At 36.3% G+C, this 26,223-nt stretch overlaps 1 protein-coding gene across 1 annotated transcript in view; it reads left to right on the top strand.

The window, feature by feature from the left end:
- The window catches only part of LOC127546879 (thrombospondin type-1 domain-containing protein 4-like), a 194,645-nt gene extending 171,075 nt beyond the window's left edge, over positions 1-23,570 (top strand). Inside the window, exons 4-5 of the mRNA XM_051973791.1 lie at positions 23,074-23,188; positions 23,429-23,570. Of these exons, the coding sequence (XP_051829751.1) occupies positions 23,074-23,188; positions 23,429-23,570 (257 nt within the window). The remainder of the gene's footprint in view (positions 1-23,073; positions 23,189-23,428) is intronic.
- The last annotated feature ends 2,653 nt before the right edge of the window (positions 23,571-26,223 follow it).

The raw sequence follows: 26,223 nt of genomic DNA, 5'->3' as shown, positions 1-26,223 counted from the left end.
GTTATTGTGGACAATGATCTAGTTTAGCTCATTTCACTTAGCATCACTTCCTGTAAGTCTCTCCAGACCTCTCTGAAATTATCCTGTTGGCTATTTCTTACAGAACAATAATATTCCATAACATTCATATACCTTAATTCATTCAGACATTCTCCAATTCATGGGCATCCACTCAGTTTCCAGTTTCTTGCCACTACAAAGAGACCTGCCACAAACATTCTTGCACATGTGGGCCCCTTTCCCTCCTTTAAGATCTCTTTGGGATATAAGCCCAGTAGAAACACTGATGGATCAAAGTATGCACAGTTTGATAGCCCTTTGAGCATAATTCCAAATTGCTCTCCAGAATGATTGAATCAGTTCACAACTCCACCAAAATTCAGTATCTTTTCCTGATATCTTAGCCAGTTTGAGAGGTAGATAGTGGTACTTTAGTTTTGTCTTGATTTGCATTTCTCTGATCAATAGTTAATTTAAAGCACCTTTTTATATGACTAGAAATAGTTTCAATTTCTTCATCTGAAAATCATCTGTTCATATCCTTTGACCATTTATCAATTGGAGAATGGTTTGAATTTTCATAAATTTGAGTTTAATTCTCTCTGTATTTTAGAAATGAAGACTTTATCAGAACCTTTCAATGTAAAACTTCCCCCAGTTTATTGCTTCCCTTCTAATCTTGTCTGCATTGTACAAAAACTTTTTAATTTAATATAATCAAAATTATCTATTTTATATTCAATAATGAATTCCAGGTTTTGGGGTTTTTTTGGACATAAATTCCTTCCTTCTTCACAGATCAGAAAGGTAAACTATCCTTTGTTCTTCTAATTTGCTTATAATATCATTCTTTATGTTTAAATTATGAAACCATTTTGACCTTATCTTGTTATAAGGTGTTAGGTGTGGATCAATGCCTAGTTTCTGCCATACTAATTTTCAAATTTCCCAATAGTTTTTGTCAAATAGTAAGTTCTTATCCCAAAAGCTGGGATCTTTGGGTTTGTCAAACATTAGATTACGGTAGTCATTGACTATTTTGACCTGTGAAATTAAACTATTCCACTAATCGACTACTGTTTCTTAGCCAGTACCAAATGGTTTTGATGACCGCTACTTTAAAATACAGTTTTAGGTTTGGTACAGCTAGGCCATCTTCATTTGCAGTTTTTCATTAATTCTTGACCTTTTGTTCTTTCAGATGAACTTTTTATTTTTTCTAGCTTTGAAAAATAATTTCTTGGAAGTTTGATAACTTCACCATTTCTTACAGCATGGTAGTATTCCAAACCATTGATATTTCACAATTTGTTCAATTGTTCTCTAATTGGTGCTTATCCCCTCAATTTCCAATTCTTTGCTACCACAAATACATCCTTGTACATATGGATCCTTTTTCTTTTTCTTGTTGGGTTGCAGAGTATGCACAATTGAATACTTTGGAAAATGATTCCAAATTGCTTTCCAGAATAGTTGAACTAGTTCACAGTGCCACCAACAGGTATTAACATACTTGTTTCCCCATAATCCTTCCAGCATTTATTATTATCATTTTTTTCATCCAAGCGAATTTGATAGGTATGGGGTGAAACAACAAAGTTGTTTCAATTTGCACATTTCTGCTTATTAGTGAATAGGAGTGTTTTCATATGAATCTTGAAATTTTTGTTTTCTTCCACTGAACATTGGTTGTCATCATATATATTTATGTACACATATATCCCTTAATCATTTTAATTGGTAATTGGCTTATTATTCTTATACATTTGACACAATTCACTATATAGCTTAGAAATGAGTTTTTTATTAGATAAACTTGCTGTAATGTTCTGTCCCCCCAATTTCTTGCTTTTCTTTTCATTTTAGCTACAATGTTTTTGTTTATACAAAAACTTTTTAACTTTATGTAGACAAAATTATCCATTTTGCCTACTTTGAACCTTTTTATCTTTTGCTTATGCCGTGCTATTTCTGCAGTTGTCATGTTAGATCATTCTTTTCAAACTAGTTTTTCTGTAATGGTCTACTCTTCTGTCAGGGATATTTGAACTAATAAGGGAAATTTTTTCTAGTTTTGTTCTTTTAAAGGAATATTAAGGAAGCCCTTTTGTGCCTCTTTTGAATATCTTTTGAACACTTGATGAGTTGGAGGTAGGTGGTAGGCAGGATTTATATTCAAGAATAATTACTTAGAATCAAAAAAAATAAATCAAAAAATTTATGTATCCTAGAGGTGGTGAGAAAATTGCATTTCCTCTCTGTTATTGTCTACTTTTGGTTACCTGTATGCAATGGGAAGTAACACTTTTCAACATTAAGTAATATACATAAATATTCTTTTTTCCAAAGAATGTTCAAATGTCAAGATTGATATGACTCAATTCTTCTAACAGTATAGTTATTTTCTTGGTCCTTAGATCTCAGCATCTAGGACATACAAAGGACAGAGCAGTGGCCTTAGAGTTAAGAAGACCAGAATTCAAATGTGACTTCACATAGCTGTATCACCTGGACCTGTCCCTTAATGTTTGTCTCAAATTCCTCAACTGCAAAAAGGGAATAATAAAAGTACCTGCCTCAGGATTGTTGTGAGGGTCAAATAAAATAATATTTGTAAAGTACCTACTCCATGTAGTGCATGGTACATGTTATTGTTCAGTGGTTTCAATTGTATCTGACTCTGTGACCCCATTTGGGATTTTCTTGGCAAAGATACTGGAGTGATTTGCAATTTCTTTCTCCAGCTCAATTTATAGATGAGATAATTGAGGCAAATAGGAATAAGTAACTTGCTCAGGCTCACACAGCTAATAAATATCTGAGGCCATATTTGAACTCAGGGAAATGAGTCTTCCTGACCTCAGGCCCACCTCTCTATCTATTGTGTGAACAATTAGATACTTAATAAAAGGTTATTTCCTTTTCCTTACTTTTCTCTTAGACAAAGACCTCATGTTTTGAGGTTTTTAATTACAATATCTGGTTTACGTAAAAAACTGGGAGGGGTGGCTGTATGGTTCAATGGATAGACCACTGGGCCTGGAGTCACTAAGATCTGACCTAAGATCTCAGACACTAGCTGTGTGACCCTGTGCAAGTCACATAACTCTATTTGCCTCAGTTTCACCATCTGTAAAATGAACTAAACTAAAAAAAAAAAAAAAAAAAAACCACAAACTGCTGCTTTGTCTCTGCCAAGAAAATCCTAAATAGATTCACAAAGAGTTGGGCACAATGGAAAAATGACTGAACAACAACTGCCCTTTAACATTTTTTTGCCGCATTTCTCCCTCTTGGTCCCCATTACTGAAGAACTGAAAGGAAGCCACTTAGGACTGAAGACATTCCGTGTGTTTCTCTCATTAATAGGCTGCCATGTTTAAAGAACTGATCAAGCAGCCAGCCTACTACTGATCTTCTTTATGATGAGCCATTTTGTGACCAGCTGGGATGATCCTCAGAAAAGAGACTCATTCTGTTGCTGTGACTGAGTTTAAAACCTTTCCAGCATAGTAGCCCCTGTAAGAACTTGTGTTCTTGTATTGATGTCTTTTTTAGGAATACCAAGTCACCACCACATCATTTGTGGTGAACAGGCTACAGCACATAATAAATTTAGAAGAAGATCTGGAATAAAGAAGGAAATCACAGAAATGTATGCTCTAAAAAGATGATAACTTGAGCATGTGGTAAGGGCAAGGTAAATCATTCCAGGGGTCCTCAAACTTTTTAAATAGGGGGTCAATTCACTGTCTCTCAGACTGTTGGAGGGCCGGACTATAGTAAAAACAAAAACTTTGTTTTGTGGGCCTTTAAATAAAGAAACTTCATAGCCCTGAGTGAGGGGGATAATCGTCCTCAGCTGCTGCATCTGCCCTTCTGGCCATAGTTTGAGGACCCCTGCCTGGACCTTCCGTTGGGAGGGGGATATTCTTTGTTGAGTGGTTCTATTGGGGTGAATGTATGGGAATCCTGAGACAAGCGTCACACAGGTACAGCAGGCACGGATGGTTTGCCATGATGAATGGAGGGAATGTCCTCATTGATTAGATCGCACATCATTAGAGTAACCTCAAACTGGCCTTTTCCCTTGTCCTTCTGAATTGTTCTCTCGACGTCTGCCTGTCCTTTGGTTCTCTGCTCAAGGTGGCTCCCTCACAACTGGAGCAGAAATTTCCTCGAGAGGCTTTACATGCAGTGCTTCACCCCAAGATCTTTCTTAATTCATCAGACAGACATGAAAAGCAGGAATGAAGAATCAGCATCACTTGCACTCGCCAGTGACGAGCTAATTTCTGATGATAGCCTCACGGCAGGCAGCTGACACTGGCAACCTCTGAATGGGGCATATGCAGCCTCCAGGTAGCCTTGAGAGTTTCTGGCTGTTTGTCATTAAGCAACAAGTCACTGATGTGAAGGCTTCACAAACATCTGGAGGGGGTTTGCTGAAGACCTGGGATTTGTAAAGGAAACCAAGCACAAAAGCAGATGCTGGAAACTGTTGCTCCCATTTGACTTGATTGCCTCTTCCCAGGGGGCTGAGCTGCAGTGAGTTGGCTTCTAAGAAACACATTTCATACAAAATCCTCAAACCCAACCACGGAGAATCCAAATTATCATGGTTTGAGGTTTCACATTTCAGTCCACTGCATGCGGGGAAATAAAGTGAGAATTGCTATATTTTATCGTATCCTCCATGCTGAAACTCCCCCGGCCTGTTTAATAAGCTAAGGTTTTAGGGTAATAGTTTTTAAAATTTTGTGGTCATAGATCATTTATTTGAATTGCAGAACCTTACTCCCAGCTGTAACATTTGAATGATTCACATATTAATAAAGGAAAGTATGTGTGTGTGTGTGTGTGTGTGTGTGTGTGTATGAGAGAATGAGAGACAGAGAGAGGGATGTATTCATATACAAATTACATGAATTTCACACAATTTAGATACTGATAGAAAATGGAATTCAAGCTACATTCTTCATTCCATCAATAAATCTTGAGGTTTGGAATGTTTTTCTTTGGTTTAGAGGTAAAAACTAGAGTAGAGTTGCAGAGAAACAAAGTTAGCCCTGATATAATGAAAGTTTTTCTAATAATGAGAAACATCCAAAATGAAATGGACTCTATGTATGGGGTCTGAATGAATATGTTTATGCATGTGCCTGAATGGTGTCATTCTACTTTCTATAGGTCAACACTGGGTATATTGTAGAGGGGATCCCCTTCTGTTTTTGATAGGATTAATAGACCCTCAGGTGCTTTATTTCATGAATCTAAAACAGTTCTATCCATCTGTCATACTTCATTCTCATTCTATGTCCAGCCAGTCTTTAATTTTGTTTTAAAAAACAAACAAGCATTTATTTTGTCCTCCTTTTCATGTCCCTCTCCCTATTTGAAAAGAAAAGGAAAGCAAAAACAAAACTCCTGTGACAAATATACAGTATCAAGCAAACCAAATTCCCACGTGTAAGAAATGACAAAGGAAAGGATTTAATTTTTAATTTGGGAAAACTTGATTGAATTGATATAATGAATGCTTTGTCCACCATACACACCCATGACCTCTTGTAAGCAGCTTTGGAAATGCAGATTATTGTTTGTAACACCTTGCAATTAAGAAGAATTAAATTTTAGTGCCTCTACAATGCCCTTTCACTCATTCTTAATTTCTCTTCTTTAGATTATGGAATTTTATGATGTGGAAGAATATAACATCCTTGGGAGAATATTTGGGTGCACATAAGTGGAACCTAGGGTTATTGAAAACATTGCAAATTTTCTAATGTATTTAATGTATTAAATGAATATTTGGATAGGCAATTTTTTTCACTCTTATGTAAGGAGTAGTATGTTATTTTCATATGGCCTAATCTTGTAATTTAATAATCAATCTATATAAAAATTGAGACATATAGTTGCTTTCCCTTAGATATTTAGTATTTAGGACCTCTCTTTTTCATCTTGTTCTTAATTGCATCTGTGTATTTGTTTCATTCATGTTTGCAACTTTCTCTTTCTTATCTTCATTCCAAAATGTTGAAATTTTTCATTTCCTCCAAAGACCAATTTAAGTCTTTTGCTTCCATGAAGTTTTCTCCTAATTCTTGAAATATCTCTTGCCACTCTGATGTGTTCTAAGCCCTCTTATTAATATGTTGTATAGTTAATTGTGCAAACATACAATCTAATTCTCATTAGATTTTTTTTTTTAGCAGGGCAGGAACTAAGTTGTTTTTCATCTTTGTATTTTCAGTGACCAACTTTGGGGAAAAAAAACAATAATAGATGTTAATTTAGTTGGCTTGTTTTTATCTTTGGTCCCAGATCATATTCCTAAACTAGTTTGTTTTTCTGGTGGTCTGGATCCAAAGAGAGATTCTGTCCTGCAGTTATGTTACAAAAATTACTTAAGATAATCTCCAACTAGATCATTTCAGCATATTCTATCAAAAGGTGAATCTAGTGATTCCTCATTTAGACACTTATTAACTGTGTGAAAACTGGGAAAGTCACAACTCTGTTTACCTCAATTTCCTTATTTGTGAGCTAGAGAAGGAAATGGCAAACTACTTCAGTAACTCTGTCAAGAAAACCCCAAATGGGATCACACAAAGTTGGATATGATTGAAGTGATTGAACAACAGCAAATGGTATATCAGAAAGAGTTCTGGATTTGAAATGAGAGAGTGTAAGTTTGAGTCCTAGTACTTCTATTTATTGTTTCTTTGATCTTGGGAAAATTGATTTACATATTTGGGTCTATTTCCTTATTTGTAAAATGAGGGAGTTGGATTAAACAATAATTATAGCTAATATTGATATAGTACTTATTATGTGTCAGGCACTATGCTAAACATTTGACCTTATTATCTCATTTGATCTTCACCATAACTCTGTGAAGTAGATGATATTATCTCCATTTTTACAGAGGAGGAAACAGAGACAAATTGAGTTTTAAAGTGTCTGAGTGGATTTACAATTTTAACCCTATGATTTTTCACAGAAATATTTCATTATCTATGTGTCTGTTCAGTTGTGTCATTAGACTTTGCGATAGAATCTCTCTAGATTTAAAAAATGAGTTACCAAAAATGGCAATGAAACATTTCAATTACTTCTCCTTCTCCAGATCATAGTGGAATCATTATAATGTCTTCTTTTGATGGATGAACACACTGGTGTAGGTTCTCTTTTAGTCCTTGACTGCGCTTGTGTGCTTGAGAGCAAATGTACTACCATGGGTTGAAGATCCAAATGCCAGAAGAGAAAATAGATTCAAAAATAGAGTAATATGCTGATGTTCCTACTAATGTGCAAAAAAAAAAATCTGGTAATTTCTCAGAAACAGCTAAAGTTTTAATATACTGGTAGAATCCCATGGGACTCTAGCCCAATACCTCTGGAATTTGTTCCACTGAGCAGTTGGAAAAATTCCATTTTAGGGAATTAAATGGCATCCTAATTACCTAACGGAGTTCATGTATCTTCCAAGACCTTTGACATTAACCAAAGCGGGCTGGCATAATGTGAGTACAATATTTGAAGCAGGATGCTATCCAAAAATTTGGGAGCAAAATCTTCCTATTTATCCATTAGCAAAATTGAAACATCTCACAGGAAAGTTTTTTTAATCCAATAAATTCTACTATATTATTAATATAGACAAGCCTTGCTTTTTAAATCCTATAATAATTTATTTATTTATATGAAGAAATATTGCTATAAAATGGAATGCTTGGTGAAGTGAATAGATGACATATAGTTAGGAAGATCTGAATTCAAATATTGGTAATAGCTAAGTTATAGAACTTGGGCAACCATTCAACCTTGCTATATCCCAATGTCCTCCTATGTAAAATGAGGAAATTGGACTCCATGCTCTTCAGGATTCCTTTTAACTCTAAATCTATGAACTTGTGATTCTGTGATTAGATAGAAGTTTATAGAAAGGCAATAGTCTTCACTGAAGAGAAGGGAGAAGAAGGTCATTTAAATATATGGCAGTGAGTAACTTGGTCATTGAAGAAGAAAGGTAGTAGTTCTTTAGTCTTTGTAAGAAAGTCAACATTCTTTTTACCATAAATCTTTTGGACCACCTACCCTTCCCTTACATCATAGTAATCACCCACTGAGAAATTAGAGTAAAGAGCCACTATGACAAAAGACTACTATGAGTTTAGTGACACTGTTAAATGAATTTGGTTTCATTGGGACAACCCCTTATGTGCCTCTGAAACATAGCAATGCCAAGGGGTATGCATGTGCACATATTTTTCTACTCTACAAATGGTATGTTTGCATTTTTTATTACATGGGATAATTTAATGAGATATCTAATGCTGTTTTGTTGATTTCAAAAGCTGGGAAATTTGGTTAAAGAAGTGCTGAAGGAGTCAACCTGGATCTGATTCCATATCTACCTTAGTTTAGCACTTGTATTTCAGTACAACAAGGACAAAATACATAAGAATTCATTTTCACAAACATCTGTTATGAGAGAAGGGTTGAACATGCTTCTCAGTTTTATAGATTCCCAGGAGAAGCTCAGAACCAATCTGTCTCCAGAAGTCACCCAGGTGCTTTTGTATGAAGGTTTGTATTAAAGAATTATCATTTCAAAGCATTATTTGCTGTCTTACTCTTTTGATGTCAGATCTGGGAGTTGGTTGTCATTAACTTTCATAAAAAGTCGTCTGTCTAATCCAAGTCTACCTCAGTTCAGGGATCCATTGTTGACACCACATATTTTGTTTGTGCCAAAGAAAGATGAAAATCATAGTGTTTGGTGCACACATGGATCCCTGGATCTTTTGTAAGAATCTCTCTCCATCTCACTCTCCCCCAAAGACCTCTTAGCCTACTGTTTGGGAACCAGGAGGCTGGTTAAGTGACAAAGTTGATGAAGCCCTAGTTCTGGAGTCAGGGAGACTCATCTTTGGGAGTTCAAATATGGCCTCAGAAAATTTCTAGCTGTGTGATCCTGGGCAAGTCATTTAATCCTGTTTACCGAAATTTTTTCATCTGTAAAATGTGCTGGAGAAGGAAATAGCAAATCACTTCAGTATCTTTGCTGAGAAAAACCTCAAAAGGGGTGATGACTGAAAATGACTGACAATAACCTGGTAGAACTGAATAGGGAGTCATAGTTGGCTCTTAATAAGAGATTGTGAAATCAAGTCTAATGGAATAGAAATTAATTTTAAGACCTCAGCAAAGTTTCTTCAGTACCTTAAAGCAGTTTCCTCAGTATATAGAAAGGGTTAGACTAAATGATCTCTGAGCCCCTTCTAGAGTTAACAATCTATAATGTGTATCTATAGAGTATGTGTGGGGGGTGGTGAGGGTGGTGAGGGAGAAGTGGGGGGGGGATGATCCATAGTTCTCATCTCAAATTCAAACTGAGGAGGTGATGATGATGATGATAATGATGGTGATGGTGATGATGATGATGAATCTCTTCAGGTTTTTTATAGAAATACTCAATAATTTATAGGACCAATTAACATCATTTCTATTGAAATATAATATAAAGCAGTTTACTTTTCCTTTGTTGTCTGATGTGCATTGAACCCAACATTTGAAATTTCTATTCAAAGTATAGCCATCAAGAATCTTATACTTTTTGGAGTTGACAGCATATTTATAGACAAGTAGATGTATTAGACTAGAAGTTTTAAAAATGGAGTCAGAAGGTTCATGAGGTCAAGACAATTTTTATAATAATACTAAGACATTTAAATTTCTAATATGATAAGTATAAGTCAACATAACATATTATGGTATATAATTATTATAATATATATTATATAAATATATGATAAAATAATAAGTATAATAAACAAAAGCTCTTTGATAATTCTCAGTAATTTTTTTCTCAGTAATTTTTAAGAGTATAAAAAGGTCCTAAGACCAAAAACGTTTGAGAATTGTTATACTAGAAAAAATATATTTGGATTAGCCAGAGTATAGTCCCAAAGGATCTGTGGTTATATCCCTTATAGACTGTTGTTTTTCCTTCATTTTTGAAAAGGATCGATAACATCAGGAGAGTGATGTTTTGACTTGGATTTAAGAGAGGCACAGCTATGCAAAGTTATCAGCCTTACTCTTTCCTCCAGAGTCATCTCTCCTGATAGATAAAAGTAGGAATTAAACCCATGACATTATCACCTAGTTTTTATTAAATTAGTTTAATTTGTTCCTATGTCATTGACATTGAAGCTCAGGTTCCCAGACTCCTATACCTATCCAATGGTAGATTTTACACAGATTTTAAATCCATAAGTTTATGATTATGGATTTAATATCACAAGGAGTTTTCTAACTCCTCTAACAAATGAGATAATGGAATGGGAACAAAGACTTAAGTCCACACAAGGCAAAGTACTCAAAAGAGTAGATCTAATCTTAGTTTGGGGCATTCTACTGGCTTTTCTTGGCCTTTGAACTGTCTATAGAAGCTTATAGCCTTAGTTTTGTAGTATAAAAGCACCAATTTTCCCTTGTTAGAGACACTTTTCTAGCCAGTGTATTTTTCTATGACCATAAGACATCTGCCCAACAGAGACTCTGTACTGTGACTATTCTCACAGAAAAGAGTCTAATGGTATCAACAGATTGATAGCTCTGTAACACAAGAAAATGAAAATGTGTGTCTTCCATGTATGTAAAATGACTACATGGGTTATTGGAATCTATCTCTTAATGCATGTTCTCTGGCCATATCTTCTGCCTTCTAAGTGACACAGGGCCCTGGACTGGTCTGAAAGACTGAGCTCAAATTCGGTCTTAGAAGTTTGCTATATGTGTGATTCTGGCCAAGTCACTCACTTTCGGTCTCACTTTTCTTATCTGTCACATGGGGATTATAGCTCCTATCTTCAAGATGAAGGTAAAAGAATGTAACATTTCTAAAGTTTTTTTTGCAAATCTCAAAGACCCATAAATGCTAACCATCATTATTATGTGTAAACTCCATGTATCTTCTTTGGTTACATGTGTTTTCTGCATTGCTTCTTCCCTATTGGTGGTTTGATAGCCCAATTTCATGTATGCTTAAGGGAACTCTTCTAGATACTTTTTTGATTGTTTTTTCATTTCATGAAAAATCTTTTTTGTTTTGAACTTGGGTGTCCTTTTGTTGGATGGTAAAAAAAATATATTAATGGGGTCTCATGAACTATGGTTTTGAGTGTATGCTGACTCACAGAAAACTTTGACCCTGAGGGAATTTTCCTGGAGGCCTCACATTAGTGGGGAAAAGGTAAGTTATATAAATATAAACCACATAGAAAATAATACAATATAATGTTAAGGAGAGCTTGCTAATAACTTGAAGGATCCAGAAAATCTTTCTTTATATTGGAAGTGGAGCTTGAGGTTTTGAAAGAAGCTAGAGGGAGATAAAGGAGAGCATTCCAGACATGGGCTCAGAATCTTGTAAGTTATCATATTTATTGGGGCCCTCAAGAGTTGTTAAACTAAGATTTTTCAGTAGAACTATGGATAAAGTCACCTTCATGTATTAGTTAAGTGTTAATGGTCTCAGATGAAGATCTTCTTATCCTGCATCTGTGATGATCTTCCTCATGACATCTTCTCAGTGTCAGATCATAAAATAACATATTTAAAGGTGGAAAGAGGCCATTAAGGATAACTCATTTTACTGAGGAAACTGAGGTACAGAGAGGTTAGCAGGATCACACAGCTCAGAAGGTTTCTGAAATGGGTTTGAACTGGGTCTTACAGACTATAAATCCAAAGCCCAATCCATTAAATCACATTGCTGCTTAAATTTTTTCATTAAAAATTAGGATGTTCAACTATATTCAGAGATCCTTTCCAGCTGCAACAATCCATGGGATGAATATGATTCCTTAGTCCAGAGTCCTAGAGTCCTGCCTATGAAGTAATGCTAAGGGTATGTGAACCCTTACAAATTAATATACTGATCTGCCCCACAGTGAATTTCTCTGTTCCTCTGATTTCTCCTTTTATGGTATCTTGGAAGAAGAGAAGGAAGCAGGGAGGTTAAGATGCAGCTAATAGAAGATAGGACAAATGGTAACGTGTATTGAACACACCAATGTCAGAGACTACAGTATAACTCTTGTTTTTGAGAAATTTACATTTTTGAGGGATTGTGTTAATCTGTGACCAAATGTTAAAAAAGAGGACAGATGTACAGTTTTTTGAAATAACATAAGAAATATGAAGCTGAGAGGACTTTGGAAAAACCTCAGTAGCTACAACAGTCCTTATGAAAAATGAAAGAGAATGATATTTCTAATTTGGAACTGAAAAATGCAAGCCAGCCAAATTAAGAGACCAGGACTCTGGGATGAATCTTGTGAGCACAAGTTTCTTCACTGAAGCCATAATGGGTAAAGAGGAAGCTTTTAAGTCAGAAATATGTGGATTCAAGTCCTATCTTTGATATATACTGGTTATGTCATCTAGAATGAGTCAACTAAACCTATGAGTGGTCAGGCCAATCTTTAGGACAGAAGTTCTTAACTTGGACCCATTAGATTGTGAGCCCTTTGAAAAGAGGGATCAACTGTCTTTTGTATTTCTTTATATCCCCAGTTTTTAGCATAGTACTTGACATATAGTAAATCCTTAATAAATTCTTATTGACTAATTGTAGGTATATTTTAGGGGTCTTTGAACTTGGATTGGAAAAAATTACATCTTCTGGGTTAAGCAATTTTTAAATTTATTTTTAAGTTTATGAAATAAAACAATCATTTCCAAAGCATAGTATAATAAAAAAATGATAGCATGTAAGAAGCTGCATATTTACTATGTTTAACTTGTTATTAAACTGCTTATACTTTTTAATCAAATAATACCATTACTAGGTCTATTTCCAAAGATGATTAGGAAAAAATGAAAAGAACTGTTTGTTGCAAAATGTTTATAGCTGCTCTTTTGGGAAAAAAAAAAAAAGCTGTTATGGCAAAGAATTGGGAATTGCAAGGATTCCCATCAATTGGGGAATGACTTAAAATTTATGGAATATGATTGTGCTAGAATATTATGGTGCTATAAGAAATGATGAGCTCAGTGATTTTAGAAAAACATGTGAACACTTGCATGAAAAATTATATCTTTGTGTGAATATAATTGATTTCCTTTGCAATTCTACATATTTACCAATATTATTCTGATCAGGAATCCATAGGCTTTATCCAATTCTTAAAGGAATCCATGATAGGGATATGATAAAGAACTCTTGCTTTGAGGTACTAAACTTCAGTTTTACCATCTTATATGGTAAAGGAAATTTCCTGGAAAGTCTCTGTAATAATGACTGTAGAGATGTCCAGTCCTATCCCTATTTCTTCATATTACTAACAAGTTCTATAACCAAGAATGAGTAAAAAAATCTCCTCTTTCCTGAAAGACTGCATATTTTATAGGAAGAAATGACTTTGAAGACCCACAGAAGTTGATAATTTGTTTAAGACAGTGGCAGAGAGGGCAGCTAGGTGGCGCAGTGGATAGAGCACCAGTCCTGAAGTCAGGAGGACCTGAGTTCAAGTCTGGTCTCAGACACTTAACACTTCTTCCTAGTTGTGTGATCCTGGGCAAGTCACTTAACTTCAGTTTCCTCAGCCCCCCCCCCCCCCCAAAAAAAAAAAAAAAAAAAGTGACAAAATAAGCATTCCAATGTTGGACTTCTGATTCCATCCAAATCCAGTGCACTTTTCAGTGACATCCATTGTGCATCCACAAAGTTCCTGTGCTTTGCTGAGAACTAAAAGCAGGGCAAAGTATAAGATGTGTTTGCTTTGTAAAGAGCGTGTAGCCTTTTTAGCTTATTTTACAATCTCATGTGCTTGTGTTTAATACATGAATAACTGAGTAAACTTAAATGAATAAAATAATAGCTGACATTTATAGCCACAATGACACTGAGAACTAGTAGCACCTGGATTGCCCTCCATTGTTTAGGTGCACAGGTTGGTCATTCAGTTAATCAGGTTTTCTGATTTCAAGCTAAAGGATTTAAGTACTGAAGGAATTTAGAATAAATACAAGAATTCTATATAGTGGAACTAGTTAAGAAGATAAAAGATAACTCAAGAAGAGGGGGCCATTTAGCTCTGAATGGGATTGATTGGATGAAGTTTTCTCAGTTTATGAGACTAGGCCTAAGTCACATGATCCCTAGACCCAGAGTGGGAAGATGAGGTCTTTGACTTCAGGTTTCAGAAAGTCACATGATCTCTATTCCCAGTCTTGAACCCTGGGTCACAGGGAGTCATGTGGTCTCTAAAGGACCCACAGGAAGTGACAAGACCCTGTGGAAGCAAATGACATTAGTCAAGGATGGTTATGTCCTTTTAGTCTATCCAATGGAAAGGCCGGTCTTTCACTTTTTAAATCTTGGACAAGCCGGAAGCTGGTCAGGTTTGCGAGCACATGTTGGGAGCTGGGATGGCTCTCAGGTGTGTGTCTGGGCCTCGCCCTGAAGGGACCAAATAAATACTTTCTCATTGTATTTGAAGATGTCTCTGCATTGAGACTTGCTTCTAAATAAAGGGAGGAGGTCGGGGAGATGAGAGTTGTTGTTTGTCCTAAGTTCTGGAAGGGAACATGACATCAGGGAGGGGATGCCGGGACATGCAAGTGAGTTGGATGTAAGTGAGGCAAAGCCACCTGCCTGACTCTTTCCTCCAGAGCCATTTGGGCCCTCTGGCCACGTATGGATCAGGACCACTGGAGATAACCCTGGAGCACTGCGAGACCTGGGCCTTTTAAAGCTAAGGTCTTCAGCAGGTTGATTGAGACCATCCCCATTCGGTGATTTAGGTTACAGCGTATGAGCAAGGAGACAGTCATATTCTTTTCCCCTTCTATCTAAAGAATGGAAAACTTTCTGTCTTTATTTTCCTTAGGGCAATGTCTAGTTGGGAATGTCTTGGGAGGAACTTTTCTGTCTTTTTTTTTTTTTTAATTTTTTAATAGTATTTTATTTTTTCAAATACATGTAAAGATAATTTTCAACATTCATTTTTCTAAGACTTTGTGTTCCAAATTTTTCTCAGAACTTTGCTTTTTTTTTCCCCTAGGTTGTGCTCTTTACCTAGAAAGATGAGTTTTGTTATTGTGTCCTGGATGCATGGTTCTGGAACTCCCTGCCTCCGTTGTTAGGAAATATAAGCAAACTCTAAATTTCCTTAATGGAAACTGTTATGGAGAATATTAAATAATGTTAAGTTCTTAGGAGAAATGGTTATCATGATAGTGTGTTTTCTCCAGGCCTCATGGCAAAAACATTGTTTTAGAAATTTAGCTTTACAATGTAACTGCCTGTGGGACCTTGGACAAATTTCCCTTTTTTGAGCATAATTCTACTACATTAAATGAGGGAGTTGGACAAGATCAGGAGTTCTTAAACTGCGATTTGTGGATTTGATGTATTTTTTAAAAATACTTTGATAGCTATGTTTAAGTGTAATTCTTTTCTTTTATAATTATATGGATTTTATTTGGATACATTTTAAAAAACATTATTCTGGGAAGTGCTTGAGTTCAAATCTGGTCTCAAACTACCTCTTAAATGTGTGATCCTGAGCAGTTTTCTTAACACTGTTTACCTCAGTTTCCTCATTTGGAAAATGAACTAGAGAAGGAAATGACAAACCGCTTCAGTATCTTTATCAGGAAAACCCCAAATGGGGTCATGATGGCTGAAAATGACTGATTGAATTCTGGGAAGTAGTCCATGGGTTTCATCAGATTAGTAAAAGTGTTCATGACACACAAAAATGTTAGGAATCTATGGACTAGAAAGTCCCTGTGGCTCCTTCTAACTCTACATCTCACATTTATTTTGAATTTTTTTTTTTTTTGGAATTAATAAATAGGAGAGCATCCAGTGGAGGGAAACTAGGATCATCAAGGTCCTTGAGGTCATGTCACATAAGGATCAACTGAAGAAACTAGAGAAAAGAAAATTATGCAAGAGGACAGAAGAACTATTTTTAAATATTTAAAGGGCTCTCATATGGAAAGGGGAATAGAATTTTTGGCTTAACTTCAGAGAGCAGAATTAAGAGCTGTGGGCAAAACTTGTAAAAAAAAGAAATTTAGTCTTAATGTCAGGAAAAATGGCAAATACAATAGTCCAACAGGGGGAATGGGCAAGTAACAAATTTTGTCAGGGGATGGCTTATAAATGAATTGACAGAAATAGAGTTCTTCATGTGCTATTGCATTTAGTGACTTTTATCAGCAAACTCTTATTTCTTTAATTCTGTGTTAGTCATGATTTTCTCAACAAGATCATAAGCTCCTTAAGAGATTTATCACATTGCTATAAAGTGTTGCTGCTATATGCTTTTTGTTCCATATATAGTTGGTTAGAAGGAATACTAAAATATATGAAAGGTGCTTTGGAGTTGGTCTTGTAGGCTTCTTTTGGAATCCATGGTGAATTATGTGGCTGAGCCAAGCTGTAATCCAGTTAGGATGTGTGTGTATCTATGTGTCTGTGTCTGTGTCCACCTTCATAGGCTAGTCTACTAATGTCTGCAATTTAAATAGATGCAGTACTTGCTTATTAAGAATTTACCTGTTTTTAGGTTAATAAGAAACTATAAAATATAACCTACAGCAAATTCTAAATATTTCTTCTGCCCAATTTTCATGAAGTCATATTTTAGAGGAAAACTTCTTAAATTGTGGGTCACAAATGTGGGGTTGGAAAAATATGATTCATTATTAGTAATTGTTTGATTTGTATACTTATTTTATATGCCTATATAGTAAGGGTTACATAAAAACTTCTCAAGTGAAAAATGCCCTTCAAGCACCGTGGTGGCAGAAACATACCAAAAGGGCTAGGTGGTACACTGGATAGAGTACCAGGCTTGGACTTCAAATCTGGACTCAGAAAGTAAATGTATGATTCTGGGCAAATCACTTAATTCAGTTTGCCTCAGTTTCCTCACATCTACAAAATAAACTGTACAAGGAAAGGTCAAATCACACCAGTGTCTATTGAACAACCATAACAAAAGTGCAGAGTATCTATGTGGTGCTTATTTTGAAGATACTTTGGCCTCTGGTACAAAGCTTTAAGCCTCTTTACTTTAATGATTCTGTGATCTCATCAATGATGTTCCTTTCCTCCAAAAATACAGATCATACTTCTCCTCATTCTATATAATATCTTTTCATCAATCCTCCATGGTAGATCTACCTAAGACACTGGAGTTTCTCCTCTGATTCTTTTAGTATTTTGATGATCCCAGTGCAACATTTGAACTATCCATTTATTATATCTTGCCTTTGGTCCATCACCAATACCACAGCCCCCTCTTTTCTGCATGTATAGTCCTTGATATTGTGCTTTAGACCATTTGTTATGTGTGAATCTCCCATTAGATTGTTAGCTCCTTGAGGACAAGAACTGTCTTTTGCCTCCTTTTGTACTCCTAAAACTTAGCATAATGCTCAGTAGGTACATTGATTAATTGCTGTATATCATGAAATGTCATGATTTACAAAAATTGAAGTTGCAGTTCATCCAAAGAACAGTGCATTAAATAAGAATGGTGTGAAGAGTTTAAGTAGATTGTTGCATACTTCCTTGCATTTTTTTTATATGGGGGAGGGTAGTATGTATCTATGATTTCTCTAGGACAGAGAACTCTCAGAATGTAAACTTATCCACTGATGCACATTGAGAATGCATCTTTAACTTATGGTTTTAGAGAATTATCTTTCACATAGAATAGAGCATCATAGAAACTGAAATTTAGTAGGAACTTTTTGCTCATATGAAAGGAATTCCCATTATAATATTCTCAAGAAGTGATATTTAATAAATAAATGGACATGGTGATATATACATACAAGCTAAAGGATTTAAGAGTGAGTATTCATGTCATGACATAGTTTAAAAAATATATATACTTGCAATCTCTTCCCTTTTGGATTAATATAATCTATTTTTAATCCAGTCTATAACGATATGATTTCCAGAATCCATTTGCAATATTTTTTCCTTCCCTCCTATCCAGATTTCATAAGGGGCATGAAAGTGTGTGTGTGTGTGTGTGTGTGTGTGTGTGTGTGTGTGTATAGGGTTATTATTATTACTTAGTCAATCAATTGATAAAGTTCATTAAGTGCTTACTACATGCTGGGTATTGCACTAAGCTTGATGATTCTTGAACATTTGTCATATTACTAAAGTATTTAATTCTCCAATGTAATTGTATTATTTACATCTTATTCCTACATTTTACTGTAAGAAACAGTTTTGAGCTTTTCTGTTATCTAAACCATTCTTTATGATCTTTCTAAGATTACTGATCTTAATTTATTGATTTCATTTATCAGTTCTTTCAGTATACTGGGGTATTTCCTGTACTCAACAGCACCCTTCTCCCCCAAATTGGTTAATGGGAGAGAAAGAGAAAGAGAGAGAGAGAGTGTGAATTTTCTTATTTCCCTTTTCTATCTCAAATATAAACATTGTGCTAAGTTGATTGGATATCTACACTCAATCCTTTACTAATGTGGTTAACTCTGGGAGAAGAAGGAAAGGGAGAAAGAAAAAAAACATCAGGCTACCGAAGGAGGGACAAATTGACCCAGTTAGAAGCATAAATTAAAAATAAAATACATAAAACCCATAAACTAATAAAAAGTGTAATTTGCCAAAATTCCTTTAGTGATCAATAGTGGAATCAATTCTATAAGTGATTATTTCACTTCTAGACTAAGGAAGAAAGAAAGAAAAAGGTTTTATTTATCTTTCCACACACACATATGCACACACATTTATATATGGTATCACTATGAATATTTGTTTTCTCCCCAACAGACAAAAATGTATAGCTCCAAATGAGTGTGGCTCTGTAAAAATCCTCACTTGGTGAGGCCACACTTTTTTTTAGTGATGTTTCAGACTTATATACAGAACTAGATTACCTCTTATTAAGAATTCTCATAATCTGACTTACTCAATTCCACAAAATTGTATTAAATATTTGCTATGTGAGGATGCAGAGATAGTAAACACTAGATCCCCAAGTGGCTCAGCTAGCCACTAGCCTAATCTTATTCAACAGAAAGGATTAGGACCCGGGAGTCCCACACTCATTCCAGAGGTTCTATTTTCCATGGATCCAGTGAGCAGAAATTTTGGCAAAGTGCCAAGTTTGCGATGGTTCTCACAGAATGAATGACCTCTCCTCTCTGAGCAGCCTCACGGATTTGTCAATCTGGCATATACTTAATGTGAATTTACCCATTCAGAAAGAGGCTGTGAACCCTCATCTAACTGGCCAAATGCCACCTCTTAACTGAACTTGCAATAGTTAACTGAGCTCTAATCGCAGGACCCTTCCTACAAAAATAGCCTGATTGTATTAAACTGTGTACTTTGTCTTACTCAGAAAATAAAATAAAATAAAAGCAATAAACAATGTGTAAAATAATATAACCACCTTGAAGTTATGAGAATGCAACTTTTAGACCCAGACAGCCTCAGGGTAAAGAAAGTAAGAGATTGCGTCTGATGCAGGAGGAAAGGCAGAATTTAACTTGTTTAGATCTCTAGGATCTAATCCTCCTATGATTCAACAAAGAGGGGTAGCCAATACAATACAAAATCCCACTGATGTGTGATAGTCTCCTGTATTTGCAACTAGGTGAAGCCTTGGGAAATCTGGACTTTAATACTCCTTTATCTCATGTGTTTAGGGCCATGTATAGACTGAAACTTAGGTCAAGTTGATATGTTTTTATCACCACAGACCTCCAACCAATTCTCATTGTGGCTAGCTCATTTTTTTTTAATAGAAGAGGGCCATAGACAGGGGTCAGGCCATTGTGTAAAGAAACCCTCTGTCCTGATTTCCTTGCATCCTTTCTCTCCCTTTTGTCTTTAACCTTGAAGCTTTCAGTTCAAATCTTTAATAGCTCAAAGATATGTCCCTTCTTTTAAAAGACTTTGCAATCTTGACCTTTCCAGTGAGACCTTTCTCTGGCTGCCTTGTTTTCTCAATACTTTCTCCTGAACACATCTTTTCTCTTTCTCTAGAAGAAAACTGGGGAAAAAATTATATCCAAGGGTTATGATAAAGGTATTATTTCTCCAATATATAGAGAATTGACTCAAATTTATAAGAACACAAGCCATTCTCCAATTTACAAATAGTCAAAGGATATTAACAGAATTTTCAGAAGAAGAAAATAAAGCCATTTCTAATCATACAAAAAATGCTCTAAATCACCATTAATTAGAGAAATGAAAATTAAGAGAACTCTGTTGTCTTCATCACTCTGTGATGGAGAGAACCATCTGCATCCAGAAAGACTGTAGAGACTGAATGTGGATCACAACATAGTATTTTCACCTTTGTTGTTCTTTGCTTGCTTGTTGTTTTCTTTCTCATCCCTCCTACTTTGATCTAGTTTTTCTTATGCAGCATAATGAATGTGGAAATGTTTGGAATTGCACATGTTTAACTTATATTGGATTACTTGTTCTCTAGGGGAGGGATGAGGTGGGGAGGAAGGGAGAAAAATTTGGAACACAAGGTTTGCAAGGGTGAATGTTGAAAACTATCTTTGCATATACTTTGAAAAACAAGCTATTGTTTAAAAGGGAAGATAAAAATTGTTTTTATATGTAACTGGAAAAATATTATTTAAAACAAATTTAAAGAACTTTGCTGATCTTGAAGTGCTACATAAATTTTATTATATGGAGGGAATGGAAGAAGAAATATCTAAAGATGATCCAGGTTCCAAGCCTCAGTGTTTAGGAGAATAATGGTGCTATGGCAGGTTTAGTGAGAGGTAAAATAATGAGTTTAGTTTTGAAACTGATGTGTTTCAAGACATGCAAGTAGAGATTTACAAAACTTAGCAGTGTAGTCTTACGAGAGAGAGAGAGAGAGAGAGAGAGAGAGAGAGAGAGAGAGAGAGAGAGAGAGAGAAAGAATTGGGGTAGAATTACAGATTTGGGAATTGTCTGCATGGAATTTGTCATTCAAACATAATAGCTGTTTGTTTTGCCCACACCATTATTTTTGGATCTTTCTCTAGTATTTAGATTTAAGCTTCCTTGCCTAAACCTTGGCCTTCTTGTCTTCAAACATGGTATCTATTTTGTCCTCCTCCTTGCATATACCAATCAACATACATGATAGTGATCTATACACACCCTAAGCCAGATTGGGTTAGACAAATAGATCAGAGAGAGGAAAAATATATTTATCAATGGCTTATTTTTTTAAAATTATACTTTAGTGAAAACTAAAGTTCTATGTCTATGTTGGAAATAGGATGGCAGCACTAGCTGAAATAAAAGCTTTGCTAGAAGCAGAGAGATGTTGTGTAGAAAGAGGAAGGTAGGAACTATTCTGTGGCTGCTCTCTGGTAAGACTCTGAGAAGGAAGGAGAGAGAGGATTTTGTATGGTTCTTAAAGCAGGAGTAAAAGTTTACAATCCATTAATTTAATCTAATGCAAATAGGTTTATGAAAGTGCTGACATTCTGTTATTTAAGAAGCATGAGCAGCATGATAATTAAATCTCTATTTAATTCTAACACATTTATAGTGTATCCTTGCATAGTACAGCTGGAGTGATGTATTTCTAGTATTATAATTTCATAAACTGGAAAAATATGTGAGTTGGTGCCAGAAATGAAAGGGTACATTAACTTGAGCTTCATTAGTTTAAGCTGAGTTCCATCCTCAGCCTAATTTTGGCTGTAATTACTCATTCCTAAAAATATCCCAGAGTTAGGCTGTCCAGCATCTGACACAGGGTAATGTTGGTGTCTGCTTAATATTTTTTGTTGGAACTTCCACTTTGAAGCAGTATGTCCCTGGTGGAGATCCTTTTGTCATGTCACTCAGTTTTGTTTTCCCTTCATTCAGGAAAGAACAGGAGACTGAGAGTTAAGAGGTGCAGGTTCAAGTCCTATAGATTTGGCTTTGTAACCTTGAATGGATCACTTAATTATTCTGGGTCTGGGTTTCTTCATGTAGGGAAATTAAATGTTGGAATCTTCCCCTAAGATCCCTTATGGCTCTATATTGTGTGATTTCCTCTCCCTTCATTCCTCTTTTTCCACTTTAAAAGATAGAACATTAAAATAGAGGAAAAAAAGAACTATTAAATGAGATAAAAATAGATAGTTAAAAAAAAAAGATGGCAAAAAAGAGAATCTGCCAAAGATTTTTTTATGCCATTGTGGTTTAAAATAGCTAGTTAATTGCCTTTTGGTTTTTAACCACAAACACAGAAGATGTATGGTAGATGGCATGTTTTAGCTGTGTGAGCCTTAGTGAGTCATCATTTTCTCTTGTCATTTGGCTTCATCTGTAAAATGAGGAAAAGAAGATAGATTCTTCCTAAATTTGAGCTCTAACCACTTGTTTCTCTCTGGACCTCAGTTTCCTCATCTGTAAAATGAGGAGGTTGGACCCAATCATTTCTAAGATTTCTTCCAGCTCTACATCTACATTGCATCTACATGCAATTATACTAGACACTCCATTTCCAATAATCCAAACAGCTCTAGACAAATAAGCAAAACTGTTACTGTGGTTTTATGACCATCAAGTTGATTTGAAAATGAATCCATCATCAAACATTTTCCAAATCTAAACCACTTATGCACTCATCTGCTATTCAGTATTTGTACAATTGAACTCTCTTGTTACAATATTGCTCAATGTTACACTAATTTGGATATATGCCTTAGGTCAATGTTTCCTGAAGTCTAACCACAGGCATCAAAAGCCTGATGGGTCATGGCTAGCCTGCTTATAGGGTGGATGAGTGTTAATCCTGGCTCCTCTTACCAGCCTTGTAAAGGCACTGTGCCATATTTGGAAAAGGATTTCATTCCCCAATGACTGAGTATGGCGGAGGGGGAAAACTTTTTGAGAACCTCTCTCCTCCCCTTTAAATTCTAAAAATAAGAAGTTTATTAGAACGTCCACCTGTTTAATCCATCACCTTTATCTGAGCCCAGGGGTATTTGCAAGGTGTGGCCATTGTTGACTTGTGATTCTTGGGCCTCTAGGTGTTACTGGTTTATATGGTGTGAAGCCAGTGGCTCCTAGTAGGGCTGTCAGGAAGAAAGGGCTGAAGAAAATTCCTAGTTCAGGCACCTCCTTGTCTGTACTTTACATTTGCGGGTGTGAAGGGGATTAAGATGTGGTTATGAAGAACTTTTTCTGAGCTTTAGCAGAAGTAGTAAAATCATGGGAATTACCTGCTTTCTGACCCGCAGGATAAAGTGCATGTGTGTTTGGGGGGAGATCTTAGTGTTTTCAGAATCTTAGCCATAGAAGTAACTCCTTTTTTCACTGAACCCAGTAAACCCTTCCAGACCAGGCATCCTCAAGCTTGCCAATTCATACTCTTTGCTTTATTAGCTTCCTCTGTGAACCAGGAGGGTACCTGGTCCTCCTCGGGGTATTTGCTGTTGCCAGAGCATATCAGCCTCCAGTCTTGGCAGAGTATTCCTTTGGCCAGACTGAAATTCCTGGGCTGAAAGGGATTTCGGACGACTTATGATGCTGCCCATCTAACTTTTGCTGGTGTTCAGAGAAGTTGTCACTCTTCCTGCTTTATCTAGGCCTTGTGCCCTATTCCATTTTAATAGTGTGTCCCTGGCTTCAGTGCTCACTCTTTTGCTTGAGCCGAATCTGGAAAGGATGTTCTGCAAGGAAATTGGGCCAAATATTTACAGTCGCTACATAGAATTCTGATCTTTAAGACTCACCCCTTTGCTTTATTAATTGATGCAGAAAAATGAATTCAAATTCCCCATGAGCATATATTTGGAATCCAGATAATGAAGAGAATACATTGTGATGACACTTCTTTTTCCCCTCTTCTTCTTTTCCTTAGGGAAAGTTTATTATTATAAGAAGCAAAGATGATAGGGATTTGGTCTCAGTATGGAAACTGTCACTACCTTGCTTCAGTGAGGACACTTCTGCTCTTTTTCAGGGAAAGTTCTCTTAGCCTTTCTATAGATCAAGGGTTGTCATTTTGGGAGGCATAGTCTTGTCTCTGAAATCTCAGTGACACTTTCTCTACCTTGGAGGAGTGAATCTTGTAGCTGCTCTCTGGAACACTATATTCAAAACACTGCCACAGAGTCAGCCTTAGACTAAAATGAGTGATAACAGGAGCAGAGAAGAGAACTTCTTCCATACCACTTTCCCTTCAAGTACATAGCTTAAAGATTGCTTTTGGAATAAATGTTTTGAATAATTTGACATGCATATGCCTATTTGTATCTAATGGGATCCATCTCAAGAGGGAGGGGGAGAAAGGAAAAGAAAAAAAAAAGCATATAGTTTTAAAGGGAGCTTTGTTCTTGGAAGATTTGTTAATCAAAGTATCACTGTATTTTGCAAAAGTTGGCAGCTCTTGGGCAGGTGAGGCCCAGGGAGTGTATCAATAAGGAATGTTGCATATCCCAGGCAGCTTCTGAAACACCTGCCCTTCTACTTCTGGCTTTTGTCCAAAGGCTATCACTTCCTCCCTTTGCCTGATGTGATGTGTTCCCTCTCCTAAGCAGGTGGGGAGAGAAAAGGGAGGGGAAAGGAATGCTATCCTTCCCTAGCAATCCCTCTCCCGTCCCTTGCCTTTTCAGCCAGTTGTGTAGAGACCCTAAATGTAAACAGATGGCTACACACACACACACACACACACACACACACACACACACACACACAGCGCATTGCTAACATTTACTAGATTTGTTTTAAAGCTACACAGACAGACGTTTTATTGTAGGACATCTGATCTGTGGCTGATTTTAAACCATGTGAAGAAGTTATTGTCATTCCCAAATCTGGAGATGCTTCAGTCTGAGTGCGCTCTGTTTGCTCTGTTGGCAGCCTGAGTGTATTTCCTTGGCTTTAGTCCCTGACCCGGGGTGGGGAACTGACATGGACTTCAGTTTGTGTTTCAGCGTGTTGGGTCCAGTGGGACTCCATGCAGCCGGGCTTTTCCTAGAGGGTGCGGGTTGTAGCAGCAAAGAGCAATTTGTGCACTTGGCCAAATTTTGACTAAAGTATTTGAGGCATCAGCAGGAGTCCCTCCCCTCTCCTCCTACTTTGCTCCCCCCTCCCCCCTTGCTACTCAAGTTTTTAATATGGGTGGGGGTTGGATTAAGTGTCTTGGCAGGATTCAGTGAATGGAGTCCTTTTTGGCAGTGTGTGGGGAGTGCACGTCAGGATCACATTCCAGATACAGGGACAAAGATTTGGGAAGGATAAAGCAAAAAGAGTGAGAAAATTAAATGTACAGAGAAATGTATTTTCCCTTTCAGCCTTTTGAAAATAATTGAATTATGTTATTCTATTAGGAATCTATTTCTCAGAATAGAATTTTTCTTGCTCATTACTGGTTACCTCCTTTTCTTCTCTATTTTTTAAGAAAAAAAATAACATCCAGACCCTTTTACTGAATAACTCTAAGATTTCTCATAAGAGGTGACATTTTTGTTTGTCTGACATAAACATCTTTCTAGAAAAATAGTTTAGGACACAACTTTAGAAATGAGAAGAAAGATGGCTGCTTGCCTCCTAAGGTGGAGATTGATTTCAGGATCAGCACTAGTGAATGTTGGCGGCCTCTTTCTGCAGCAGGTCAGGCAGGTGCCCATTAGCTGGCTCTTCCATTCCCCATATTCTTTATTTTGATGGATTTAGCCACATTTGACTGGAGTCTCTCCAAGGTGTCTGCTTGGCCGAGTGATGTGCCCAGCCCTCCTTAGCTTGGCCTGGTGTGATGTTGTCATAATTTCCCCTCTCCTTGCTTCTAGCTAGTAGCTCTTTGGATTCTGTCTCCAATCCCACTTTGCTGAAGGAGTTTCCATTTTACTGCTAACTTGGAGTTGCTATTTTTTTTTATCAAAGTTCATTTTGTGGGGAATATTTACCAATTTGGAATTCTAATGATAAATTATGGTGTAATAGAACCCAGGAAAGTGCTCAAGAGGAAGCTTCCTCCCCACCTTACCCCACCCAAAGTATTTTCACAACCAGAGTAAAATGTTGTTGCCATTTCTACTAGAGAATATGGGCTAAATACAAAAATTAGGTTCTTGGGTCTACACCTTCTCTTTTTAAACTTCTCCAGGAGATCCTCTCTTTCCTTCATGTCTCCTCCAGCATATTTAAAGTATAAAAACTACATAGTTATTTTAAGA

This window comes from Antechinus flavipes, chromosome 2, assembly GCF_016432865.1.
Source record: "Antechinus flavipes isolate AdamAnt ecotype Samford, QLD, Australia chromosome 2, AdamAnt_v2, whole genome shotgun sequence".
Lineage (NCBI taxonomy): Eukaryota > Metazoa > Chordata > Mammalia > Dasyuromorphia > Dasyuridae > Antechinus > Antechinus flavipes.
The sequence above is the reverse complement of the archived record's forward strand: the minus strand, read 5'-3'. Positions and strand labels throughout refer to the sequence as shown.